Genomic DNA, 24,220 nt, shown 5'->3' with positions numbered 1-24,220 from the left:
TCTTGATCATGTCTACATGTATACTGTAGTTTCCGTCACGTGATCGGCTAACTAGATATTTATGCTAAGGAGCAGTTGAACAGGTATACCTAATAAAGCCTGTGCTGAAACTATTTAAAAAGTGAAAGTTTAGTTTTGGGCATGTCAGAACCAGCTATGATAATTTGGTGGTAAAAGGCTTTCTGAGAATGTGTGACTAAAAATCCTGTGTGACGGCTGGCTGCAGGGTGGCAGGCTCCTGTCAGAGGGATGTGGGATACAGAGGAGATCTTTAGTCCTTGTGGTGCTGTAGCCCTTTAGAGCTCACTGTAGCTAATTAGAGGCATGGCCTCGGGACTTTTATCTGCTCTGTCTGTATATGGGTGAGAGAGAGATGGTACTGATGCTGCTCTGGGGAGCTGCGGCAACCTGTGTATGTGTGAGTGTGAAAGGAATTTGTAAGAGCACACTGAGCTGGCTCATGCTTGGATCTTGTGCATTGTTTATCTGCATGTGTTGCAGTTCCTGTGTGTGTGAGAGAGGACGAGAGCTCCCAAGAGCTCATCAGCGTCATTGACAAGGATCCCCTCATAGTGAGTGAGTCAAACTGGACGTTAGAGGCAGAAGTTAAAGAGAAAAGAAAGAAGAAGTGATGAAGGTTCAACTTATGGATGCTCCAGACTCCCAAATATCCTTGATCAAGATACTAACTCCTAGTTGCTCTCTGATGCATCCATCGGTATATTTTTTGACAGAAAGTGCATACACATGGAAAAAAGTGCTTGCATGAATGGGTGAATGAGGCACATTATATAGAGCGCCTTAGCAGTATTATATATTTTCTATCATAATACAATATTTTATGTATTTTTTATATATAGTACAGTTTAAAACACCTGTTACAGTCTGACCCAGGGTATTTGTATAAGTGACAAAACGTATTTGTCAAAATTACACTGTAATCTAGTGGCTTTTTATTAATGCCAATAATTTTACACCATTACTTTTTGCAGATCCATACATGCCACAGTTGAAGCCTTTATTAAACAGCTGATGCTGGGCTTTTCTCATGTACTCTGAAACATATTTAAAGATTCAAAAACCTGCCGACTGTCCCACAGAAATGATCTATAGTGTTCCTTCAAAATAAATTGCCCGAGATGATCAAAAGTAAACTTTTCAGGTGGTTGAGAGAAGCCTAGTTGTTGATCCGTTTAGGCAGGGGTGTGTTTTCATTCAGAAGCAGCTGTGGGGGAAATGCAGCTTGAAATTTGTGACAACTAGCACACAAAAAAAATCCAGTTGAACGTGGCTTTCAGCACCAAACAAAGAACTGGTAAATGTGCTCAGGTCTTGTTTAGCACTACGAAAAATAAAAAATACAAGGGTAAGCAAACTTCTGGAAAATACCCTCCTGTTCCAGATGGAAGCTGCTTTCTTTATTCTTTGAGCAACATCGTCCTCTTGTGGCTTTAATTTCATTACCAGGCTTACTTAAATCACAAAGCTGAGACGTATCTGTTAATGTGAAAAATCAAAAGGAAAAAGAAACACATCTTTAGAGGTTTTTTTTAAATGGTATGTTTATTTTTTTAATCTTTTTTTTCTTTAAAAAAATGACAAGGTCCAAGTTCTCTTGGAAGCCCCGCCCTCCCCCTCTGTCCCCCAGCCGGCTAGCTTGACTCTAAAGCAACCAGCAAAGAAAAATAGTCATATGGACAAATTGTAATATACACCCGATATACAGCAATACATAGTGGTCTACCATAATGTTACCAATTATACGCAACCTCCAATGAGGCTTCAATTCAAACTGTTGCCACTGATAAGGTTCATTTCAACAGCAACTCTCAACCAATGAAGGTTGTATCTTTGACTAGTGTGGGTGGGGTTTAGGTTGGCATGGTGAGGCCACAAGCAGCTGCCTTTTTTCTTTTTTAAAAAAAACAAAAACAATCAGTGGCTCAGCTGACCATTGTAACATTAGGTGGCTTTCACTCAGCTGTTGACCTAAACACCCACCCTTTAAACCAATCAGATTCAGCATAAGTGCAAAGTTTAGGAGGCACTGACACACACTGCTATCTCTAAGAGCCCAGGAAAACATCACAGACAGTCCCTTCTCGCCTCTGATCTGTCCAGCTGTTTACTGAGGGTTGAAATGGGTTGAAAGCGACCTGCAACTTTCGGCTGGTTTACTTAAACCTGGCTTTAATGCAGGTCAGGACACGGGAAATGGGATTTTATCCGTTTTGGTTCCCTGTAGAGTTAAAATCTTTACAAGTCCACTTCAGGTCCACCAAGTAATTTCAATGAATTTAACACCACCTCACCTTGCATACAGCAACAGCCAGTGAAAGACAAGACAAACTGAGTAAATGTGTGAGAGTGTGTGTGTGTGCGCGTGCATGTGCCAGACACCCCCCGCAGTGGTAGAGACAGCATAGAGTATGTGAATGAAATAAAGACGGAGCCTGTACACAGTGTGAGCGACCATGTGTTCATCTGTGTGCGTCTGCGTGAGGTGCTACAGACGTGGCTACCAGTGCAGCTGCAGGTCCGTATTGTCCAGAAAGTCGGCTGAGAACACGCTTTGCGGAGTGTGTGGCGCCAACGGAGCTAAACTCGTCCCTCCGTCTCCACCTCCTCGCTCTCCTCTATTGCCCTCGCTACCTCCACTTGCGCTCCCTACCATGTCCAACCAGTCCATGCTATCCAGGTTGGGGTCGCCAAAGTCCAGCCCCGCAGAATGCGGGGAGAAGCCCAGGTCGGACGTGTCCATGGGGGAGGGGGGGTGGTCCAGGATGCTGGGCGTGCTCAGCATCTGGCTGTGGAGGTCGTCGATCAGCGCCAGGCCGCCGTCGGACTCTATGCCCAGCAGTGGGGTGCCCGTCGTGCTCTCCAAGAAGTCCTCCAGACGCCCGCTGCCTGAGCAGGGCCCTCCCACCGTAGACTCCGGGGAGATGAAGGCCTCTGTGGGGGTGGGAGGAGACAGGTGGAGGGGGGATGGGGCAGTGGATGGAGAAGGTGGGTCAGAGTGGAGAGGGGGGAGGGAAGGGTCCGGGTTGGCCTTGAAGCCGGGGATTTCTGGGGGAGGACAGAGAAATAAAGGTCATCAAGACGTACCGACCTGTGATGTCTCTCTCACATTAAACTGAGATCTCATCATTACCTCCACTTTTGAGCAGGATGTCAAATAGGTCGTCCATCTGCTGGCTGTTCAGGCCATTCTCTGGCTGTCGAACAGAAACACAGTATTCATTAGCCATCATGTAGCCAACAGTGAGGTATCATGTAGTTATTTAACACAAAAAACAGCAGCAGGTGTTCTTCACTGGAATGTTGCAGGGGCGATTTCTTTTAGATAATTGGGTCTGATAGGATGACACTGATCTAGTCTACCACTACGTCCTAACAAACCCAACACCACTGCCACTCCTCTGCAAAAACATTAGAGACCAAAAAAGTGAGAAGATGGAAAAAAGGAGTCGAGACAGGGAGAAAGATCAATACTGCAAGGCAGATGGAAAGACAAGACATGCTGGAGGACATACTCTGAAGCGCTGAGAAGAAAGGGAGGTGTTGGGTTTAGGAGAGGGAGGGGTGAACAGCGTGTGCCGGTCGTAAGGCGGACACGCCTCCTGTCTCTGTCAGCATGGTGCCATGAAGTGATGAAATGAGAAGAGAGAAGAAACAAGAAGACAAATTTAATGAACATGTGGAGAGAGCAGGACCACCATTAGAGATGACATGCTGAAGGTAACTCTGCCTGGAAGCAGAGGAGGGAGAGGAGGAGGAGAAGGAGGAGGTGCTGCTGCTGGCGTTACCTTGAGAGATGACATTAAGTTGTTTTGGCTTTCATTGTCTGAAATGTCGTCAAAGAAAGGCTGCAGGTTGGGTGGAGCGGTGACGGGCTGGCTGGGTTGTGGATCACCTTTGGCGTCTAAGTGCAGCCCCGCTTTTTGTCCCTACGGGCAAAGAGTGGCACGTTTAGAACGGAAGGCACACTTGCATATGTTAATCATGCAAGTCTTATTCTGGGATAAGATGCTGTTTTTTAACCTTTGTTAGTCCACAATCTAACTTGGATGATTTTACAGTGTCTCAGTGGCGACACCTTGTGGTAGGAATCTGTTGCTATTGTTGTCTTCAGGACTAAATTAGTAAACAGAGATCAATTCAACGTGTATTTACATAGCGCCAACCCACAGTAACAGTTGGCTGAGGGCGCTTTATATACTCTAAGGTTAAGACCTTACAACAATACAAATGAAATGAAGAAAAAAGTTAAGTAAAAATGTTGGGAAAGTTACAATCTACACCATGCTTACATGTTTTACTGAGAAAGAGTTTTTGCTGTACCTTTTTGCTTGGTTGGCTCACAGGCTCGGCCTCTGCCTGACATTTTGATTGGCTGTCGGTGCTGGGCAGTTTACTTGGAGTTGAATTCAATCTCTGAAACGTTACAAGTACGCAAACATTCATATTCTGTCAAACCATTTAGTATTACGCGCTTCCCATATATAAACAGTACATGCAAGACTAACCCTATCCTACTGAAGTGTATTTTTTATTTTATAATTTTTTCATCCATGGACAGTAAAGGTTGAAATACTACAGTAAGTCAATGACATTTGGCAACTTCAGGTGACGATGGGTGGGGACAAAAGAAAACAAAACAAGAAAACCCCCACCGGCGACATAAGATAAACTTCCTAAATTAGTAAATATACCCTAGTGACCAGCTGTCAGCTTCAAAGCAATGTGTGATGAGCGACTCACTCAGAGTTTTGACAGAACTGAACTAACATCGTCAAAAAGACACTGCTGTTGTAGGCTACAGCTGGTGACAGTAGCTCTTGTTCTGCTCAGGAAGCTCTACGAGCTAAGACAAGAAATCTTAAGAAAACCCACAGCAGGTGGAGAACGGTTACACATGCCACTACAACAAACGCACAAAGGCTGCAGAGTAATTGTAGGGCTAAGTTTACTTGCTGCTGTTCAAAATACTGACTGAAGGTGCAACGAATTATTTGCTACACAGTATATATTCATTATTTTTGTATAATGTACAAATAGTCTAATTTAGAGGGAAACACTTAGCATTATTACCATTATCATCAGAATACCATGTTCCCTGTACCTGCAGTGTGATGCGTCCGTTGGTTTTGGCCAATGAGGACACTCCATTCTGTCCATCTGTGGTGTGACTGGTGAGAGCGATTAGGTAGTGGTTCCCGTTGGTGTCTGTCACCAGTGTAGGTGTGCCGTTGGCCTTAAGGAGGTCTAATGAGATGGCCTGAGTGTGCACTGGTGTGCCATTCTGTTGCTTGATGATGACTGGAGTCACCTGGAAACAGAAAAGTTGCGTTAGCATTTTATTATATGCTATATACTCATCGTAAAGACTGCAGCGTGTGTGCTTTCAGTCTTTGAAGTTCACAGTATTACCTGTTGTGTTGAGGCTGCTGATGTCTGCTGTTTCTGCTGCTGCCTGTGCTGAGCTTTCAGCTGCTTCCTCTGATGAGTTTGGCTCAGTGCGGGTTTCTGACTTGTCACCGTCTGGTTTTGGATCTGCAGCTGAACCTGCTTTAGCTGAACCTGGTTCTTCTGCTGAGCTTGCTGCTGCCCTTGGGTTTGCTTGAGCTGGTTTTGCTGTACTTGCTTCTGCTGGGCCAGTTTCTGCTGCGTTATCTTCTGCTGAGCCTGGAGCTGTTTCTGTTGGGTCTGCTGGAAGATGAGCTGCTGCAGCTGCTGCTGCTGGTGGATCAGGAGTTGAGCCTCTTTCTTTTGGTGATGCTGTTTTTGAGGATTCAGTTTGGGTTCTGCGGCCTTCGTCGGCTGCGCCTGACTTTGTTGCTGTTTCGGTTGTGGTTGCCGTTTTTGTTGATCAGACTGTTGGAGCTGCAGCTGCTGAATCTGCTGCAGCCTGAGCAGAGTCTCCTGGGAATACTGCATCGTCAGGACCTGCTTCTTTGACAGAGCCTCCTCTGTTACTCCCTCCATTCCTTCCTCTGGCTCTACCTCCTTTTTGACCTTCAACACGATGCCATTAGGGAGCGTAGGGGGCTGAATGGCTGAGGCTTTTATTAGCGTTTGGAGCTTAACCTCTGGGGATGTTTTGCTCTTATCGCTTCCTTCCCTCTTGACCACTATCCCACCTGCCATCTTGCCTTGCTCCAGCTGGGACCTGAGAGTCTCCACCAGCCTCTGCTTTTGCCTCAGCATCCTGGTGAGCTCCTCGATCTGTTTGTCCTTCTCCTGGAGCATCTGGTCTTTATCCATAGATGACGTGTCCATGGCTGCTCCGGGCTCGGGGGTTTGGACAGATGCAGGTGAGGACCTGGACAGACTGCAAGAGCTCTGGATCTCATCTTTGACTGCGAGTGGAGAGACATTTGCTGGGTGCTGAGGAGAGGGGTGCAAGGTGAGCTGGGTCAGCGGAGAGCTCACCTGAAGGACACACACATTAAAAAAAGGAGAGGATGTTAGGAAAATGTCTGGGTAGACACAAAAATGACAAAGTGCTTCTAACAATAACAAATGAAACATAAATTTCACCATTTCTCCAAACATGTCTCCATTGCAGCTGGTCTCATCTGGACTCATTCCAGCTAACGACCTCTCTGACGGAGTCGGCGACACCGGAGGGCTCGAGCTGGTGCTGCCAAACCGCATCACCCGCCCTGGAACCGCCTGAGCCAGTGAGGACAGAGACAACTTAAACCCACCCTCTACTGACTGGTGGTCAGAGGTGGAAGTTGTGGTGGGAGAAGATGTGGTGGTGCTAGCAGCTGAGGTCGTGCCCTGCAAGCCGGACTGCAAAATGCCATTCTTTGAAACAGTTGCGGTTCCCCCATTTTGTTCTTGGTAGTTACGGAGCCTCTCAATTAGATCATTCTTGGTGCCTGAGACGGTCAAACCCCGCAATTTCAGTTCTTGTTTCAGCTCAGCAACCTGGAAGATGGAAACAAAAGTGGTATTCATAAAACAAACACTGACTCAAAGTGAGAATAGACTCAAATTTAAAACGCTCAGCTCAAAGGAACTTTATACAGCTGGACCTTAAAGGGTGCATAGGTGGTGATGTACTGATAAAAAAAGCCATGTAAAAGGTCGCCTCGGACAAATTCAGACAAGTGACTCTTTAAAATGACACCCAAATAAGATGACACATTATTTTAAAGCCAAAACACTAATGAGTGTGTGTAAACCATTCACACACACAGAACTGCATGCAAATCAGGAGTAAAAGCAAAGATAAAGAGCTCAACTCTTTCACCCAAAAAGACATCTCCCTTGTACCCTTAATAATGAGTTTTGACACCTCAGTAAATATCAACAAAGACGTGATTTGATTACCATCTGAATAGTTTCCAGCTTTTTCCCGCACAGACAGAGATGACACTCACTAACTTTGAATGCAAACCAGGTGATTTTGTTCTACAAGCAGGCTTGAAATATGATAGAAAGCACTCAGGGCAGAGAAGAGTTTAAAGGGTTACTTACTCCTAGTAAGGTTTCAAGGGGTAAAGAAGGAGCCTTAAAACATAACTTTGTTGGCTTGTGGCTCAGTGCGCCACAATAACTGTCTAACGATCACGTCTTTTATTCTCTGGCCGAGTGAGTTTAACTATCTTTCTTAATTGGGCTTTGCAGTTATGACAAAGCACAAACAATACATGAAGAAAGTATAAGAACATCTACACGTCTGTAGAGTCCACCACCATATGAGGGGTGTCTGCAAAGATCTAATCCTTACAGCTTAGACTGCTGCAGACTTTCACAGATTTCCCTTTGAGAAAGGACCAAAATCAGAGCTCTATTTTAGAATGGGCAGGATCAATGATGTTTTCGTTTGGGGCCGTTTTGCTGAGCACAAACTTAGATCTTTGATTTGAATTACCCAACAAAATGAGCCACAGCACTGTGTGCAGTAATGATCTCATAAGTTTGTTTTTGGGTCCTGAGTTAATTACTTTGAACTCATCCAGGTTGGCTGGCAGAGTAGCTGGTTTGGCTCCTCCCACTGCGGTTTGGCTGTGACGGGCCGTCCCCGTTTGACTCGAGGAAGCTGTGGTGGTTGTTGTGTGAACGGTACGGGAGGGGGAAGGGCCAGAGTTGGTTGTGGGAGGCTGCTCCGTTTGTGGCCTGAAGGAAGACAAACAACAAAGTTGTACGGTAATAAAGATTATCGAGCATGTTTTTTTTCTCTGGCAGACCACGGGGGAAATTATGATGAGAGATCAGCTCTAAAGATGAAACTTGTGAATTTCTAAATAAGTTTTCTAGAATTTTAAAATGAAACATGAAAGTTTTATATTAACTGTAAAGTATACTCAAAGTAAAAAGGAAAAAAATACAAACTGTAAAGCTACACTGCAACTACTAGCTTAATGCAGGAAAAAAAAATAAGGGTGTTGAACTTGTTGACTCTCGGCAAAAACCCACAGCAATTACTCATCCTCGCTTCCAAACCATACGCACACATACGCAAAAGTGGTTCGACACTCACTTGGGAGGGGCGGGCAGGATGGTGTGGTAGTTGTAGTGCTGCTGCTGCTGACTGAGAATCTGCAGCTGCAGGAAGAGCTGCTGCTGCTGGAGCAGCTTCGCATACGATGAATCCATCTGAGGCGGACGCTCCTTGTCAGCCTTCTGGTCGGGGGGGATGTACTGATGGTACTTCAGCTTCTTCACCTTCACGCGGCAGGAGGGAATGTTTAAGAGACAGACACGTGTGAGATGCATGGGCATTCTGTACATGTAGGTCAAACGATGCATACTAATAAAAACTTAACTGAAGTAAAAGCTAACGCACTTCCAGTTAAGAAAAGCAAGTATATATTTCTGATGTGCTGAGGCCACTGTGGCTTCATAAAATGGTATCTCTTCCTCTTTTACAAGCAATTCTCCTCAGTATGATTGTAAAATGTCAGAAAAAAGCACTGAGGTTAGAGAGAAGCCCCTGCTCTATGATTTAATAGAGACGACGCAAAAACCACAAAGAAGACTTTTATTGGCTCTTTCAAATCTAAGGAGTAACTTTTAATATTTGTCGCTCAGCTGTGGGAGCAGCAAGCCAGACAAACACAATTTGAAGTCTTAAAATCTTTACTGCAGACAAGATGTCATCAAAAAACAGCCTTTACCAGTGACTGGTCGCAATTTAAAATTGGCCATAAATCATGTGCCGGTGTGCGAGTTAAAATGAAAGCAAAACAAAGACCTCTGACCTTTGGTTTGCTGTCCTTTGCTTTCTTAGGTCTCTGTGGAGGGCGGTCTGAACTCGTCTTGGCCTGAGACTGCAGTCAGAGAACCATGAGAAATAGGGGGGGGGAAGGAAATGAAGAGATGAGGAGGGGGTTTTGGTGAGCTACAGCGTTCCCATAAATAGAGATTACGGTCAGAATTATTTTTAAATCACGAAAATCAACAGGAAGTTTGAGCGATCGGCGCACCTTGACCTGTCCAGCAGAATGGCGGGAGGATCCAGAGGTCACCGTTTTAGGTAGAGGGGACGAAGCGGACCCATTCAACAAGGGAGGGGGCGGCGGAGGTGGTGGTGGAGGTGGAGCAGGAGGCTGTGTGAGAAACTGGTGAGATGATATCACTGTGGTTAATTGCATGATCCTGCTGAAAAACACTTGCTTTTGTTTCACTAACTGCTCTGTCCAGTTCTTTCTGTTCCACCTCAGTAATACCTGTGTGGGGGAGAGGTCTCCGTTCTGGGTGAGCACGTCTGAGGGGGAGACCTGAGGGACAGCGCTCAGGGGAGAGTCCTGATTGGTTAGCTGGTCAGGTGACAGAGCATCACTGCTGTCTTCGTCCAAAGATGAGCTCTCTCCTCCGTTTCCCTTTGGAGAATCTGTGACAGTGCACAAACGTTCACACATTTAATGAAACCGCTATTTAATGGTGGCGTCTTCTGGTGTAGCGGTTCAGCGGTGCGAAAGGGGTTGGCGTTGTCTGGAATTTCCAGAGCCGCTGGGAAACACAGGAAAGGACAGCTTAATTCCCAGCTTCCCCTGCAATTTTAACACTCAAATAAAGTTTCTCTAAAGTTAGTCACCGCTCTTTAGCAATCGGCACTAAGCAATTTTAGAGAAGTTACAACACCGCGTGCCGTGTCTCATGTTTCAAAACAGTGTCCAAACAAAGCTTCTGAGTCACTTCTGTTTCAGAGCTGCTTGTTTTGTTTACACACTCACCTTACTGTAAATACGTGAATGGTGTAACTGCTCAGGTGTTCAGTCTGAACGGAAATCAAATTGTAGAGGTGGCGCAACTGCACACCAAAACACAGGTACAATAGCACCGCGAACAGTGGAAGGGGACGTGTTTGAACTTGTATTCATCACATGCCTGAGGCTCAGCCTGAATTCACCATAACCTGTCCACTGTCCTGTATTTACAAGTCTTGCTAATTCCTGCAGGTACGCTTGTGAGTGTTGTGCAACGTTGTGCAAAAGTCTGTGTGTGTGTGTGTATGTGTGTAAATCTCTGAACCAAGTGTCATAAATATACAAGATTGCCCAATTTTTCTTTTAAACAATAGCCTGCGGCACCTTTTCAAATTCTTCATTTCATTTTTCCAGGCGAGTCCGACAAAGTTTCATCAGAGGTTCAAATTTTTACAGAGATTGTAACATTGTATTACCAGCAAGATGATGAAATAATAAAGACATATAAAGAATGAACAGTTTAAAAAAATAAAATACAGATCTTAATGATCGCTGTACGTGTGACGATGTTGTGTGGGCCTACTCGTTAAGGAGATGCTAGCCTGCATGCAGACATAAATAAATGCATACAGTACGATCGTTATCGTGAGATAAGATTTATTTTTTCAGTCATTTATTTGTAAAACTTGTGTATTTCGGGACTTTAAGCATCTACTGATAACGAGCACCAATCCTGCGCCAGTGATTATTCCTCAGAGAGAGACTTTTATACAATGCTCGTTTATTTTCACTCGTTTTCACACGACTCAGTGTGAGTCGTTACTGTGCTTTACTGTCATTTAAGGTCACCCCAGCTTTTCCTTTTCCTGCTCTCAGTTTAACTGCGGGTGCACGTTCTGACACACGGGAAGTGCAGCAGATGAAACACAGGTGAAACGACGATAACGTTGACGAAGTTGATCGCAGGTGCAATCAAACCTTCCCAACGACTTAAACTTGTGATTACATTTGAAAGAAAGAGCAAGGCCATCAATGAAGACATTTTCTTTTCCCGAGCGGGTCCCTGGAGTGAGACGAGTACAGGTGAATGCTGATGAGGTGTGTGTTATTACCTGGGAGTGAGTGCTGCAGATGGCAGTTAACAGACAGGATGTTCTTGTGGACCAGCTCAATGGGACCCGGTCTGTGAGAGATTTTGTCATTGAGGTCGTCGGCCAGTCGTGCTCTCTTCAGCTGCAGCTGCTTAGCCTGCAGAGACGGCTCTGCCGACGTCTCTGCAGAGGGCACAGCAGGCCGTTATGGATACATGTGCATTTATTTATCAAGTGATTCACACACATATAATCCTCTGTGAATCTGTTCAATACGTTACAGCAGGTTTTAGCCTATTTTAACACTTCCTCGGTTTGACTTCAACCTAATTTAAAAGAAACTAAACCAACAGTCAAACCAGCTGCTTCAAAAAAATCATAACAAACATAACACTTTAAACCGCAAAAACATATCTTAAAATGAATGTGAAAATGTGAAGATAAGCACCTTGCCTCATGAAGACAACATGCCGAAACACATTTTATAAAAGAGTTTTCACAGCGCCTGAATCGAGCTACCGAGTTTTAAGATGCAGAAGCAATACCCTCAAAGAACACGGAATTGCTTCAAGCAGAAATATGAAGGAGGAACTATACATTAACCTCTTCATAAAGATTTGGTTCTGTTTTTGTCTAGGTATTTTACAAAGCTTAAAATGTGACTTTTTGACAACACTGGCACTTGCTGATTAAAAAAACAAATTAAAAAAAAACACGCACCCTCCAGAATGTGCATCCTGACCAGCTCGGAGCGCTCAGGACGACTCCGGATCTTCCTCTTTAGGTAGTCCTCAGTCTGGGAAGAAAACAAGATGCCAAAAATCACATGAACTCCAAATTGCTACAACACCATAAAATATTATTCTGTCAGTTTAATATATGCTTTTGTTTCCATGTCACTTGTTTTCATCATTTCCTGGCTCTGCAACTCACAACAATTTTGCACAAACGTCAACTAACCAGAGATTATCTGTACGATAACCCAACTACAACCAATCTGTATCTGTGGCGTCCAAGCTTTCAATTTGTTAGGTTCTTGTGGGTTTTTTTTTTTGTTTGTTTTTTGCCTCTCTGAAGAAAATCCACTGAGACTGCAGGAGACTCATTGTTCTTATGGCTCTCACCCTTGCTCGCTCCAGACTCCTCCGCTGTTCGTGAAAGGCTGCTGGGCTCTTCAGTGCTGCATGGAGAGGGAGGGGGAACAGGAGGAGAAACAAAAAGCCAAGATTAATGCAGTTCAGACCGACTGTGAAGGAAGTCGTGATGCTCCTTTCAGCAAGCAAAAATGTGAGAACCTGTACGGCTACAGCCAAAGACAGACTCAAAGCAGAAGTGGCTTCTGGCAGAGAAGGTCAGGAGTGCTATTCTAAACCACACACTCTGATGACAACTCAGTAGGCAGATCAGCCTCTGCTGCTGAGTGTGGTGCACATCCACCTCGGTTATCACCGAGAAAACCGTTACTGCCAGCGTTTCCTCGGCCTTTTACTACGCTTTTCACATCAGTTGTGTTACGTTTATTCTCATTGCAACTCAAACACCAAGGCAGCTGCAGGAAGTGTCGCGATGTGGTCAGTGGTAGTGAAGTAGTTTAGATGAGCTTGATTTAATGGAACAATATGACTAAAACCATGAGCGCAAACTGTACCAAACATTCACTCAGCAGTTTCATTAACCTAAATGAGAACACACTGTTCATTATTCAGCAAGAGTTTTCCACGTATTCCAAAGTTTCCAAATGTTCTTTCTCATACTTTGAACTGACGTTAGACACTTTCAGCTTTGTCTTGATCTGTTATTTAGAATTACACAGTGTTAAAAAGGGAATACAAACACTTATAAAGATTACAGGTTACATATAGCCCAGCTTCATTATACTTTTATTGGTATTTTACACAGAAACGTGCTGCAGATTGTGGTGCGTTCTAAGTTTTTCCATGACGAAAGGTAAGTCTAAAGAAACTGCATTTCAGAGGTCAAACTATCTGCAATAAGTCTGGCAGATGGTCTGTAGCTGAGGGACATCAACTCTTGATGAACAGAGTCTGGAATGGCTCTTTAAAAAGGAGCGAGCAGCAGAAGAGAGACTGATGAATAGAGTGCAGCACACCCAGCGAAAGTCTAGATTCATCACTTCATTGCTCAGCCATGACCAGTGTATGGGGTGGGGGAGTGAACGTCTATGCAGTATTTTTGTAAGAGGGAAATGCATAAAAGCAATTTCAGCTGGATAAAATTGTGTAAAAAGAAAAAAATCTGTATTACCTTTGAGGTGAAAGAGGTGGTCAACATGAAAAATGAGTCCAGAGCGTCATATATTTTGCATTTTATCTTACACTTTTATAATTATTCAGTTTGCAGAAAGGTCCAGTGCAAGGAAACAAAAAGTTTTACAGTCCATCTCCCATCACAGATTTTTTTGAGCCTAGAAGATCATTTCTATCCAAAAAACAAAGCGCTAGACATCAAACTCTTTTTAACCACAAATATAAAGTCGAGGTTTTAGAAAAGCTAAACGGACAGGGGAGATGCCCGCTTCGTTTTTGGGGAAGGATATTCAGAGGACAGCGGCAGTTATAATGATGTAAGACAGCGATCGTCTGATTGGTCAAGAGTTGGTGAAATCCCTGCCAAGGGTGTTTGAGATTGGACATTCTGGCTACAGCAGGGCGTCAACTGTGTGTGCACCACAGATGATGGGTGGGGGTCAGAAGCATTCCTTGTGTCACAACCCCTGGCGTTCAAAGAATACCAGTTGTAATATGACCAACGAGTGGTCTGGATCACAATAATAACACCACAAGGACAAACCGGGCCCATAAACTACTTAAACACAGATTAATTGCTTCAATATGATGTTCAATGAAAACAATATTTCCTTGCGTATTGGCAAGAGAAGGCTGGGCTGGTTTTATTTTAATCATATCAGACTCTTACTGGCATTCATTGGAAAATAAATGTTCACCAAATGCATAAAAGAATGGACAATGAGTCTGTTGGCCTGTGAGCCCTTCTGTCATTGGTGCTTATTGGTGCGGCCGTCCCCACCAGTCCCAGTTTCTCATGTAACCCCTGCAGTTTAAACCTTCTATTTGCAAGAGGCAGCCAATCAGCAGCTTAAACGGAAAGAGAAAAGACCCAAAGCAGCTACCGGTAGTTTTTTATGATGTGTAAATGATCATTGCATATGTAACCTATAACTGGATATACTCAAACATTAAAAGAATTCGAAACACCAAAACACGCACACACCAATAGAACTAGGTGCAAATTAAACTCCCAAAACGAGCTACTGGATCAACAGTTCTTCTTTCACGATGTTGCTCCTGAAGCACTTTTAAACTGAAACTTCATGGGGAAGAAAACACTAAACAGTTATTTGAACATGCCAGGAGGAAGTGAAAACATTCGGCTCAAAAACAGCATTTTCAAGCCTATTCTTATAGCTGGGCACATAACACTGTTCAGAACTTTCCCCTGTGAAACACCACAACCTCCCTGACCCCATTAGCTACAGTTTCATTATAAAAACATTGGTGGTTTCTTCACACATAGCCCAGTTTTTCATACAGCGGAGCAACAAAATATGTTAATGCTACAAAAGTATATATTTGTTGGCATTCTTAAATGACGATTAACTGACTTTTGCTCACAGCTGGACAGTCAATGTCTGTGTTCAGGAACCTCACGAAAGTGTTTGAAAGTGGAAAGTTATTCATTCACACCACCTTCAGTTGCAAAACCAGTGTGAGGATTTGATACCACAGGAGGAACTGACCCTGCCTCAGCACTCAGACATAAAAGTCTTTTTTTAGTACCAGAAAACACAGCACAAAGGACATTTAAATGTAAGAATTAGAGAAGTGACAGAAAACCCCTGATCATTTATGTCACCTTTGAAGGTTCTATGTTGACTAAAACAAACCATGTGGTGACATTGTAAGTGAAATTTTCAGATTTTGTTTTTTTTATGTTTCAAAAATCCAGCAAATAACAGTAATTACAGAGTCATTAAGAAATATAAAGACTATTTTTTCTTTGCTGGAAAGTGTTCAGGGTGTGGAGCAATGTGGAACTACTTGGCAAAGTTTGTTCCTGTCAACAAGATACAGTTACCGTGAAAATCGATCGAAGATGAAGCGAGAAGTGAAGAGAACGGTTCATATGATCTTTACTGAACTATAACACAACAGCGGACCTGATGCCTGAACAACCTTTGCCCCATCTTTCTGCATCTCGGAGAAACAATTTAAAAGAGGATTTCTGTAGTCAACAAAGTCATCGACTTAGGAGCAATCTAAAATCTAATTTAAACCCACAACTATACTTTTTTTTCCCCCTAGGAATCTCCACAGAGGAGAAGCTGGAAAGCGAAATAGTCAATCCAAACATGTTGATCCTAAATCTGCAACAATCTGGCACAGGGCCTGTTGCAGAAAAGAGGACACAGAGCGATTTACTAGACTACTTAAATGGTTCACTGGAAGGCTCCATGCACCCCACAAAAACAAACGCTCAGTCATCACTTTATGGTACTCTTATGTATCTAACCCTTAAACTGTTATGTAAACTGAATGTGCAGCACTGCAGGCTGAAAGCAGCTTGCATGGTGTATCTTTTCAATCTCATCTGCTTTTGTCAAAAACAAAATATGACAACAGGTGTGCCACATGTTACCATCCATTCACAGTTACTTGTTTCCCTGATACTCTTCTTAACACACAGCTAGCATAATCTGTCAAAGTTTGTATGTCTGAACAGGCCTATTGGGCAATCTAACAGGTATTTAGTCTCCATTTGAAAATCTACTCAGTTAGAATGAATGTTGGCTACCACGTCTACAGTATGAGGGCGAACACTCGCTTGCACACTTTTAATTCAAACCAAAAGTCTTCTTGGAAAAACGAAAAAGCAGAGTGCTTTCGGTTCTACACAGAAACGGAGGGAAACTTTTAAAACTATATTTCTGACTCTTGTGATGTGAGGAACCCTGAAACAGGAAGTGGATAGACATAAAGAGGAAGCTGCCCTATTTGATAATACAAAGTGGTGCAAAGATACAGCTAAATATGACACTTGCAGAACACACATACTCATACTGATAATGCCGATAAGAGACGACATTTTCAGCAAAAAAACAAGAAACGACATTCCAGACCTTCACTATACAACCCATCATATGACAGCATATACGGCACAGACTGACAGACGCTATTTACCAACATATCCAGGTTCTGTTGTTGAGAACCAAAATGTGTCAGCGGGATGTGAATTAAACGACATTCCAAAAAATACGTGAGTATCGTTTAGCGTCTAGCATCAGGTAGCGACCTTGTTAGTGTGTGACAGTTTAAGATTTGGTGTGTAATCCTGAAACAGGAAAGGGTTAGCAGTTTGACCTCAGCTCACAGCCAAAGCTCCTGTTTTCTGCTCGAGTTTCTAAAAACGAGATGATACTGTCTGTTCCAGACAATAAAGAAGTGCTGTCTTTGGGTAAAACGTGATCAGTTGAGAGTCTAAAAGCACACTTAAAGTCAGACTACCGTACATTGACGATATATACTTTGGTTCATGAGCTTAAAAAAAAGCAAAAAAGCAAGTAAAACACACTCAGCAGACTTACGTGGCATGATCCCTTGGCTGACCAGCTCCTCTCGTGTGCGTCTCTGCTGAAGTTTGAGCTGGAGGACTGCATGGAGACACAGGAGGTAAGAGGAGAAAGAAGAGAAGACAGTCAGTGACGGCTGGCGAGATTAAGAAACTGCAGCGGTGAAGCTCTGTGCCCGTAAAGCCTTACAATCAGCAACAGATCCACAATATTTAGATAAATAAGCACATAAAGGAACATATATGACTGACACGACGAGGACCTTTACTCTGTGGCAACCGGTTCATTCTCCAGTCTCCCTGCCTCGCATGCATCTTTTTTTTTTTTTTTTTTGAAGTTACAAAGGAGGCGGGTACAAGGTGTGTGTGTATACAGACTTCCTGTTTCTGAGCACAGATGTGTGAAAAAGCAGCAAACATCCATCAAAGAGTGAGAGAGACAGAACACTAAGGCATAATGCTGCTATAAGAAATTAACGAAAAAATTAAAAGAAATGAAAAAATAAAAGCACCGATTTGAATCTAAATTACTTTTTTTTCCTTTTTCATTTTTAAATGGGCCGATTGCATCGCCATTTCAAAACAGGAAGCTCTTGTTACATAATGGAGAGGCGGGGTGGGGGAGAACTGTAAGGAACACAAAGCTGGACAGAAAGAGTTGGACTATGTCTGACATTTCTAAACAAATAAAATGTCAGTTGTTGAGTGCTGTGTGGCACAGTCCTCATCCTGATACTTTTTTAAAGTTTTAACGAGCCCAGAAAGTCTGGCGTCATCATTGTAACCGGATAATAAATTAGAAATGAGCGGGCTATCGTTTAAACAAAGCAAAGACACAAATATAACAAACTAACAATTACATATAGACACCTGCAAGATCACAAGTACACAGCATTTCATCACTGTCATGTTGGCTTCGTTGCAACACGACAGCAATTTAGGGAAGTGACCTGAACTATTTAGTCAACCATCACATCACACAAACACACCACCCATGAAAAAAGACACCCAGAATGGCTGCAGACACTTGTGTGTAATGATTTTTTTTTAGCTTGTAAGCAAGTAAGTAAGTGACAGTGCATGATGTCTTTCCATTTCATTGTTTATCTTTTATTTCCAAGATATTAACAGTATCAGAAGAGGAAGCAGTATGTTGTTATACCAAGTAACTTCACTACTGATGTAAACATTCAGCTGACGCTCCTGCTCAAGTTGTCCCAGCGATCCTTACTGAAGGGCTACGTATCTATTTGTGTGTGTGTGTGTGCGTATACAGTGTGGTGCAAACCACTGAAGATTGCCAAGCATTTCTAGCTAGGGTTGTGTTTGCTACTTCAGTCAAGCAGCACCGGTTCTACCTCGCCAACAAAGTGACATCACTGGTACTCAGTCTAGCTCACGATATAGCTGTTGCTGCTGCGGTGCTGCCTCTGTGTTATGACAAGGAATCCTCGCCTAGACGGGAACGCCGCAAGAGCCATGAATTAATGTCAGAGCCTGTGCAACTAAATGTCATTCTTTGGCTCCAAATTCTTGCTGGCGATCCCGGCTCCCCTCTGTTGTTTTTACAAGTGTGTATGCTCCAAGTCTGAAAGTATCAGTCTAACACTACCGACTCCTCTCTAGAAGCAATAACTTGCCATTTGACATTTAGCATTATAAACACGCACGCCTAAACACACTTAGGCGAGTCGATCTATATGGTCTTGCCTGTACAGCAGCTGGCAGCACTCATTTTGTCTCAGTAGCAAACGCACAGGAAAACACTTTCAATAAAGGAACGTGCACACACAGACACACACTGATACAGACTGACCGTGCCATGCGCCATTAGATGCCATGCCACACGGGGCTTCCAGGGAAGGAAGGTTTATTCTTAGAAAGAGACTCTTACACTTTCCCTCTATCCATAACCCCCTCCACATCTTCTATCCCTCCCCCAGGATACTCCAGTTTTCTCCTGCCCTCACTTTCCTGTCCCCCCTAAACACCAAGCTGATGAGCTCAGTACAGTTGCAACACTGGCTCCAATGGTTGGCTATAATAATAAAGCGTCAGCTATCAATAAACCTCCAACCCCAACATTGCAGAAGTCTCTGGCAGACAATCATGGCGCGAAAAATGTAGCAGTGTTGAAATTGTAGATTCACGTGCATAAAATAATCACGTTTGCACCACTGCCTGTTATTTTGTCTTCTTTCTTAACTTTTCTTCTCATTTTGTATCTACTTTAATTCCACTTTTCCTTACTTTAACTTTTTCGTGCCCTTTCTTTCAATGCTGCAGTGCTTTTAATCCTAGTTTTTGTCTGCTGAACTAAACTGTCATGTGTTTTGTACAGCACTTTGTGACTCTAGTATTCCTAAAGTCCTACACAAATAAATACTGCTTGCTTGCAGCACAGCAACAAAGACAGGAGTATAACAGACAGACAAAAACCACTTGGAGGCTGTGAACTGTTTGTTCTGGATTAACCACAAAACAAACTTTAAATGGGTGCCAGAAAGACAAATGAAAACTTTTGCACTACGACAGTGGCTATGGTTACATGCACTGCAGCAAGAACTTATAATAAGATAAGATAGTGGACAAAAACATAACCAACAAGGATAGCGATGTTTTGTTAACTGTAAGCAGATTACTGCTTGGGAAAAAAGAGGAGGGATGTGTCTTTGTGTTTTGCGACCAGGACATGCTCTGGGACTTAAATCAGGTTTGAAGGCCATTCTGGTTAATTTAAGAAAATGGATGAAAAGGCAGGACAGTTTTATTGGGATACTAGGCCACAGCCAAAGCTTGCTACTACACTCATAAAAAGTTAAAGCAAAGGCAGACAAGGGAGAAAGAGGAAGACGGCAGAGATGCAAGCGTTTGAAGATTTTAGATTAAGCAGAGGAAATGACAGCAGGTGGCTTATTTGAAGACAATTCGCTTACTCGATCTTTTGATTAAACTCGTCGTTGCAAACGTCAGAGAACTAACACTATGATTTGCACATTGATTTGTTATTTCTAAGATCTCTGTGTGGGTGTACATAAAACCCCCCAAAACAAAACACTTTTTCTCCCCGGCAACTAAAGTCATGGCTTTCTTTAAACCTTTCACAAGCTTAACTTTATAACAAATCACCAATAATGAAATCTTTACCTGAACTTATAGAGCTTTTATTTCCTAAATGTCAAGATCAGATCAGTTTCAAGTCATCATAATTGTCTAAAAGAAGGCTGTACAGGTAAAAAGTCACATTGGAGGGAAGAACGAGGATGAATTGGGATGCTGGTGGCCAACTGGGCTAAGCCTGCTGTGCTCATGTGTCAGTAGATCTGATTAAACATGTCTGAGTTCGTCACTGTCCCCAAAGACCCCTGGCTTGGCACGACTAAGCCTGCGCGCACCAACCCGAGTGACACACATGAAGGCAAAAGGCTTCAGGCCCACAGAGCGTATGCCACATACCCACCTACAGACGAGCCCTGCAGACGCTTTGAACAGACGTTACGCTTGGCACTGGCTTTGGAAATGTTTTTTAATCGGGAAAGATGTTCTCATCTTTCGCACGGTAGCACCGTTCAATTGCATGTGTTGAACAGAGAGGGGAACGCAGCGCATGACTGCAGCGAATGTTTCACACATCAGTGAGAGTGGAAAGAAGCTAGAGAGCTAAAAGGGCAGAAACAATGCAAGGTTAAGGCCATTCACACCTTGGACTCACTCCCGCTGCCTTTCCTCTGCTGCGCTGTGCCGAGAAGCAGGATGACAACACGGAGAGTTGCGGTGAATACTAATCATCCTTAAAGTTCAAGTGAGAACAGACGGATAAAGGCTTTTGCAGCTTTTGCAGTTTGTGTCACTCATACTTCAGAGTAAGCAAAAAGCACACCGGGATTAATAATCTTTAACTGATGGCTTTTTTTTAATCCCTTTGCTTTTCTTTAGACTCCATCCATCTTCAGTCATTCTAACCTCACAGGAATGTTTTGTTTCATCTGCAGCCAGTCATCTGAGACTCTGGTCCATGCTCATAACGCTGGTTATAAACAAAGTGAAGCCTTTTTACTGTTGCACGGACCATACCAAATTAGGCTAATTTTTGATAGTATGTCACTGTTGGATGACTTCATTTTTTTGGAACGCCATGTTTTTTTGAGCCTTTTGCACACCACATCTAAATCCCAAACATGCACAGTGGCAACAAGTGTCACACAGTCATATTTAATACATCCCGAAATACTTTAGAAATAAGACACTACTGTAAAAAGATAAAAGCTGAAACTTGCACTGTAGGTGAAGTAAGGTGCATGCATCTCCATTTCTACGATCCACTTCAAACTTCCAATATTGGGATGTGGAGTTCTCATATTTGGGCTAAAATCTGTTACTGGAGTTTCCCTTCGAGTTACTTGCCCTAATCCGTGTGCAGTTCGGAGGGCACACATCCACACAAAGCCATGTTTTTTGGCTCTCACATTCACATTAACACATTCTCAGGTTAATAAATTCCACGTTTTACCATCACAAATAAGTGCTGAACCCTCACTCTACCTCTTATCCTATAAAACTTTTGTTTAATCTATTTTTTTAAACGTAAACCCTAAAACCTAGACTCTAGGACTTATAAAAAAATAACAAAAGCCATTTCATTGCACTGTTGGTCTAAAACCCAAGCTGAAACTCACAAAGGCACCTGGACGTGTTATATTTATTTATTATTTATGTTATTTATTCATGCTTTTGGTTTCCTGTGACAAATGTGTTGCTCGCTCATTGAGTTTGGAGGCGTGGCTCTAGAGAAAACTACAACCCACAATCTGCCTGTTATAGACACACTTTTTGAACAGACATAAGCGTGCGCGCACACTCAGAGTGTCTTTATAGCTGTCTTCCTTTGAAGTCTGTACCTTTATGAATGCCTGGTGTGGAGCATTTATGTGACGTTTGTAAATTTGCACCACAGTTACAATATTCCCAAATTCAAACTACACTAGGGAAAGCTGTTTGTGAATGAACGCACGTCAACACAGTTCTTTCTTTAAACATATGCATGATTTTTTGGGGTGAACACTGACTAATTTTAAACATTAACTTGACCTTTTAAGTTGAAATATTATTTGGAAGCTTTAACCTTGAAGAACTGAGCAAAGCTATCCCGACGTCACAGGCCCGGCTGTCAGCACTTCCTGAATTCACAGTGGTCAAGTCTGCTCTATTGAAAGGGTTTATCAGAAAGAACCTAAAACCACTTCAACTTCCTTCCACCTTACACAAGCCAGTAAACTCTATCACTTATCTTTAGCAACACCCCATTAGCTATTTGTATTAGGCCATAAAGCCCTGTTTTGAAAATGTACAGTGAACTCAGGAACAAAAACACAACACAGATCTCCAGATCCGACTAGATTGCCCACCTTCTTTCAAGCTGTGATACACAAGTCTGTCATGATCCATCTTCAGTCCTTCCTTCTCCATGTCATCTCCCATTGGAGGAGAGTCCAGGGAGGAGGGTTCAAAGGACAGGCAATGGTTGGTGTCCAGCATTATCATTCAGAATAGGGATTGATTATTAGGTAAACATTGAACACCACGGTTTAAAGTAGATTTCCTCCCAAGTCCCAGATTTTGACCGTATTCCTGAAGAAGGGCACCCTTGACGTGTCAAAAGCTGTCCTCTCTTCTCAAGGGAAAGATGTGATTCAAATGCTTCAGAAGACTCCGTTCCAAGTAAACAAATATCTCCTTTTAAACCAAAATGACAAAGAAAAGCACAGCTACCGCCGTTGCCCTTCTATCCCCGGTGCTTCTTCTCTGTATCAAAGAAATCGATTGGGCTGTCTCAGCTTTGCTCTCTCTCTCCTGCCTCCTGTGCTCTACTTTCCTTGCAGTGACAGCCGGCGAGTCACGACAGCGCTGTTCTGCAGTTTCCCAGAGAGCCGGGGTAAAGAAATCCACAGGACGAGTCGTGGATAGAAAGAACAAGAGCTAAAGGGAGGAAACTGAAAAGAGGCCAGCGGCTGAGGAAGGGAGGACAGCAGTGAGCTCAGCAGAGAGATTCCCCAGTGAGACTGCTCTGATTGCAGCTCCTCCTGAATCTCACACACATGCAGGGAGACACACACACACACACACACACACACACGCGCGCACACACACACACACACACACACACACACACACACACACACACACACACACAGTGAGGGCTGCTGATAAAGTTTTCCTGCTCAGCTGTTGCCATTCATTCACAGTTACAAGCTCAGGGGGGCTCCAACATGAAAACCTGCTCCCTGTTCAACCCAAACACAGCAAGCTGATCAAAATCAAAGCAACAACACAGAAGATCGGCTCATAAAAACTTCCTCTGGCTAAACAAAACAATGACTCAGACAAGCTATGGACAGTTTTTATTAGACAGGTAGAAATGATTCCGTGCACCATAAACGACCTTTGCCAAAGATGCTTGAGTAAATCTGATACCAGGATGAGTCACAGGCTGACTTTTGGAGTGGCTGATTTGATACCCAATCACAAACGAAATTCTGAAAGATTTTCCAAACGGTTTGCCCTTCAGGGAAGACAGCGAACACAAATCTGCACTCTTACTGGAAAAAACATTTTAGAAAAGCAACAACAGTCTAATTGGTCTGGTGCAACCAGCGACTTATCCAATGCGTCCTAACCTGGTCTTAAAATGTTCAGATTCTTCTGAAGTTCAGCACTACTGACCAAAACTGTCTGCTGACGGTAAACGCCGCCACGGCCACAGTCTCCCTTCCCCCTCAATCTGTTTTAAATAGCAGGGCCAGCTGGCCATAAGGGGGCTAAATACAGCTTGGTATCACCTGTGCACTCGCAGGGTAAGGTTACTCTGAGACAGGCATGCACATCTCTAGCTCCAAACACATACAAGAAAACTTTAAGCCCCTTTTCCTTGAACTAAATCAGTTTTTTATGATACAAAAGAAGACTTTACCATACATTCAGCACAGAGAGGCTTCAACTGCAGCCGGTTTAAACACCAAATTCGAAATGAACAGCATACTACACTGATATCACACAGGGCAGCAGTGCACCTGAAAACACAGACAACACCTTAAACAAACCCTGTCTGGTGACTACAATTACTGTGTGTTATGAGTGTGAGATTAAAGTCCACCTGCTGTTATGATTCACAGTCTGGGCAGGAAACACAGAAAAGACAGCACACGCTGGGATTAGGACATGGCTGTGTAGGCTGAATCTCAGCACTGCACACATCACAAACCGACACAGCATGCTAAACACATATTGGCTTATTTACACCTCCACAGCTCAAAATCATAAATCCTTCGTTACATTAACATTTCAACTATTTGTAACCAGCTT

At 43.3% G+C, this 24,220-nt stretch overlaps 1 protein-coding gene across 6 annotated transcripts in view; it reads right to left on the bottom strand.

The window, feature by feature from the left end:
- Nucleotides 1-1,615: 1,615 nt before the first annotated feature.
- Nucleotides 1,616-24,220, bottom strand: part of mrtfab (myocardin related transcription factor Ab) — a 39,924-nt gene continuing 17,319 nt past the window's right edge. For 3 of the 6 annotated variants that reach the window (XM_086302941.1, XM_086302939.1, XM_086302944.1), the window contains 17 exons: nucleotides 16,878-16,943; nucleotides 12,379-12,434; nucleotides 11,975-12,050; nucleotides 11,276-11,437; nucleotides 9,684-9,847; nucleotides 9,441-9,575; nucleotides 9,216-9,284; nucleotides 8,495-8,679; nucleotides 7,959-8,130; nucleotides 6,541-6,936; nucleotides 5,431-6,432; nucleotides 5,123-5,329; nucleotides 4,342-4,434; nucleotides 3,807-3,947; nucleotides 3,534-3,626; nucleotides 3,152-3,215; nucleotides 1,616-3,066 (listed from right to left, as the gene is read on the bottom strand). In XM_086302941.1, coding sequence (XP_086159067.1) covers nucleotides 2,519-3,066; nucleotides 3,152-3,215; nucleotides 3,534-3,626; nucleotides 3,807-3,947; nucleotides 4,342-4,434; nucleotides 5,123-5,329; nucleotides 5,431-6,432; nucleotides 6,541-6,936; nucleotides 7,959-8,130; nucleotides 8,495-8,679; nucleotides 9,216-9,284; nucleotides 9,441-9,575; nucleotides 9,684-9,847; nucleotides 11,276-11,437; nucleotides 11,975-12,050; nucleotides 12,379-12,434; nucleotides 16,878-16,943 — 3,629 coding nt within the window. In that variant the 3' untranslated portion in view covers nucleotides 1,616-2,518. Of the gene's footprint in view, nucleotides 3,067-3,151; nucleotides 3,216-3,533; nucleotides 3,627-3,806; nucleotides 3,948-4,341; nucleotides 4,435-5,122; nucleotides 5,330-5,430; nucleotides 6,433-6,540; nucleotides 6,937-7,958; nucleotides 8,131-8,494; nucleotides 8,680-9,215; nucleotides 9,285-9,440; nucleotides 9,576-9,683; nucleotides 9,848-11,275; nucleotides 11,438-11,974; nucleotides 12,051-12,378; nucleotides 12,435-16,877; nucleotides 16,944-17,051; nucleotides 17,073-22,266; nucleotides 22,892-24,220 lie in introns of those variants that run through there. The other 3 variants (XM_086302942.1, XM_086302945.1, XM_086302943.1) reach the window with 3 other exon arrangements.

Source organism: Aulonocara sp. 'chitande type north' Nkhata Bay, linkage group LG8 (assembly GCF_057382095.1).
Source record: "Aulonocara sp. 'chitande type north' Nkhata Bay isolate Kocher_YH1m ecotype deep benthic linkage group LG8, A_spYH_male_GT1.1, whole genome shotgun sequence".
NCBI lineage: Eukaryota > Metazoa > Chordata > Actinopteri > Cichliformes > Cichlidae > Aulonocara > Aulonocara sp. 'chitande type north' Nkhata Bay.
This window is presented reverse-complemented; position numbering and strand designations above follow the sequence as displayed.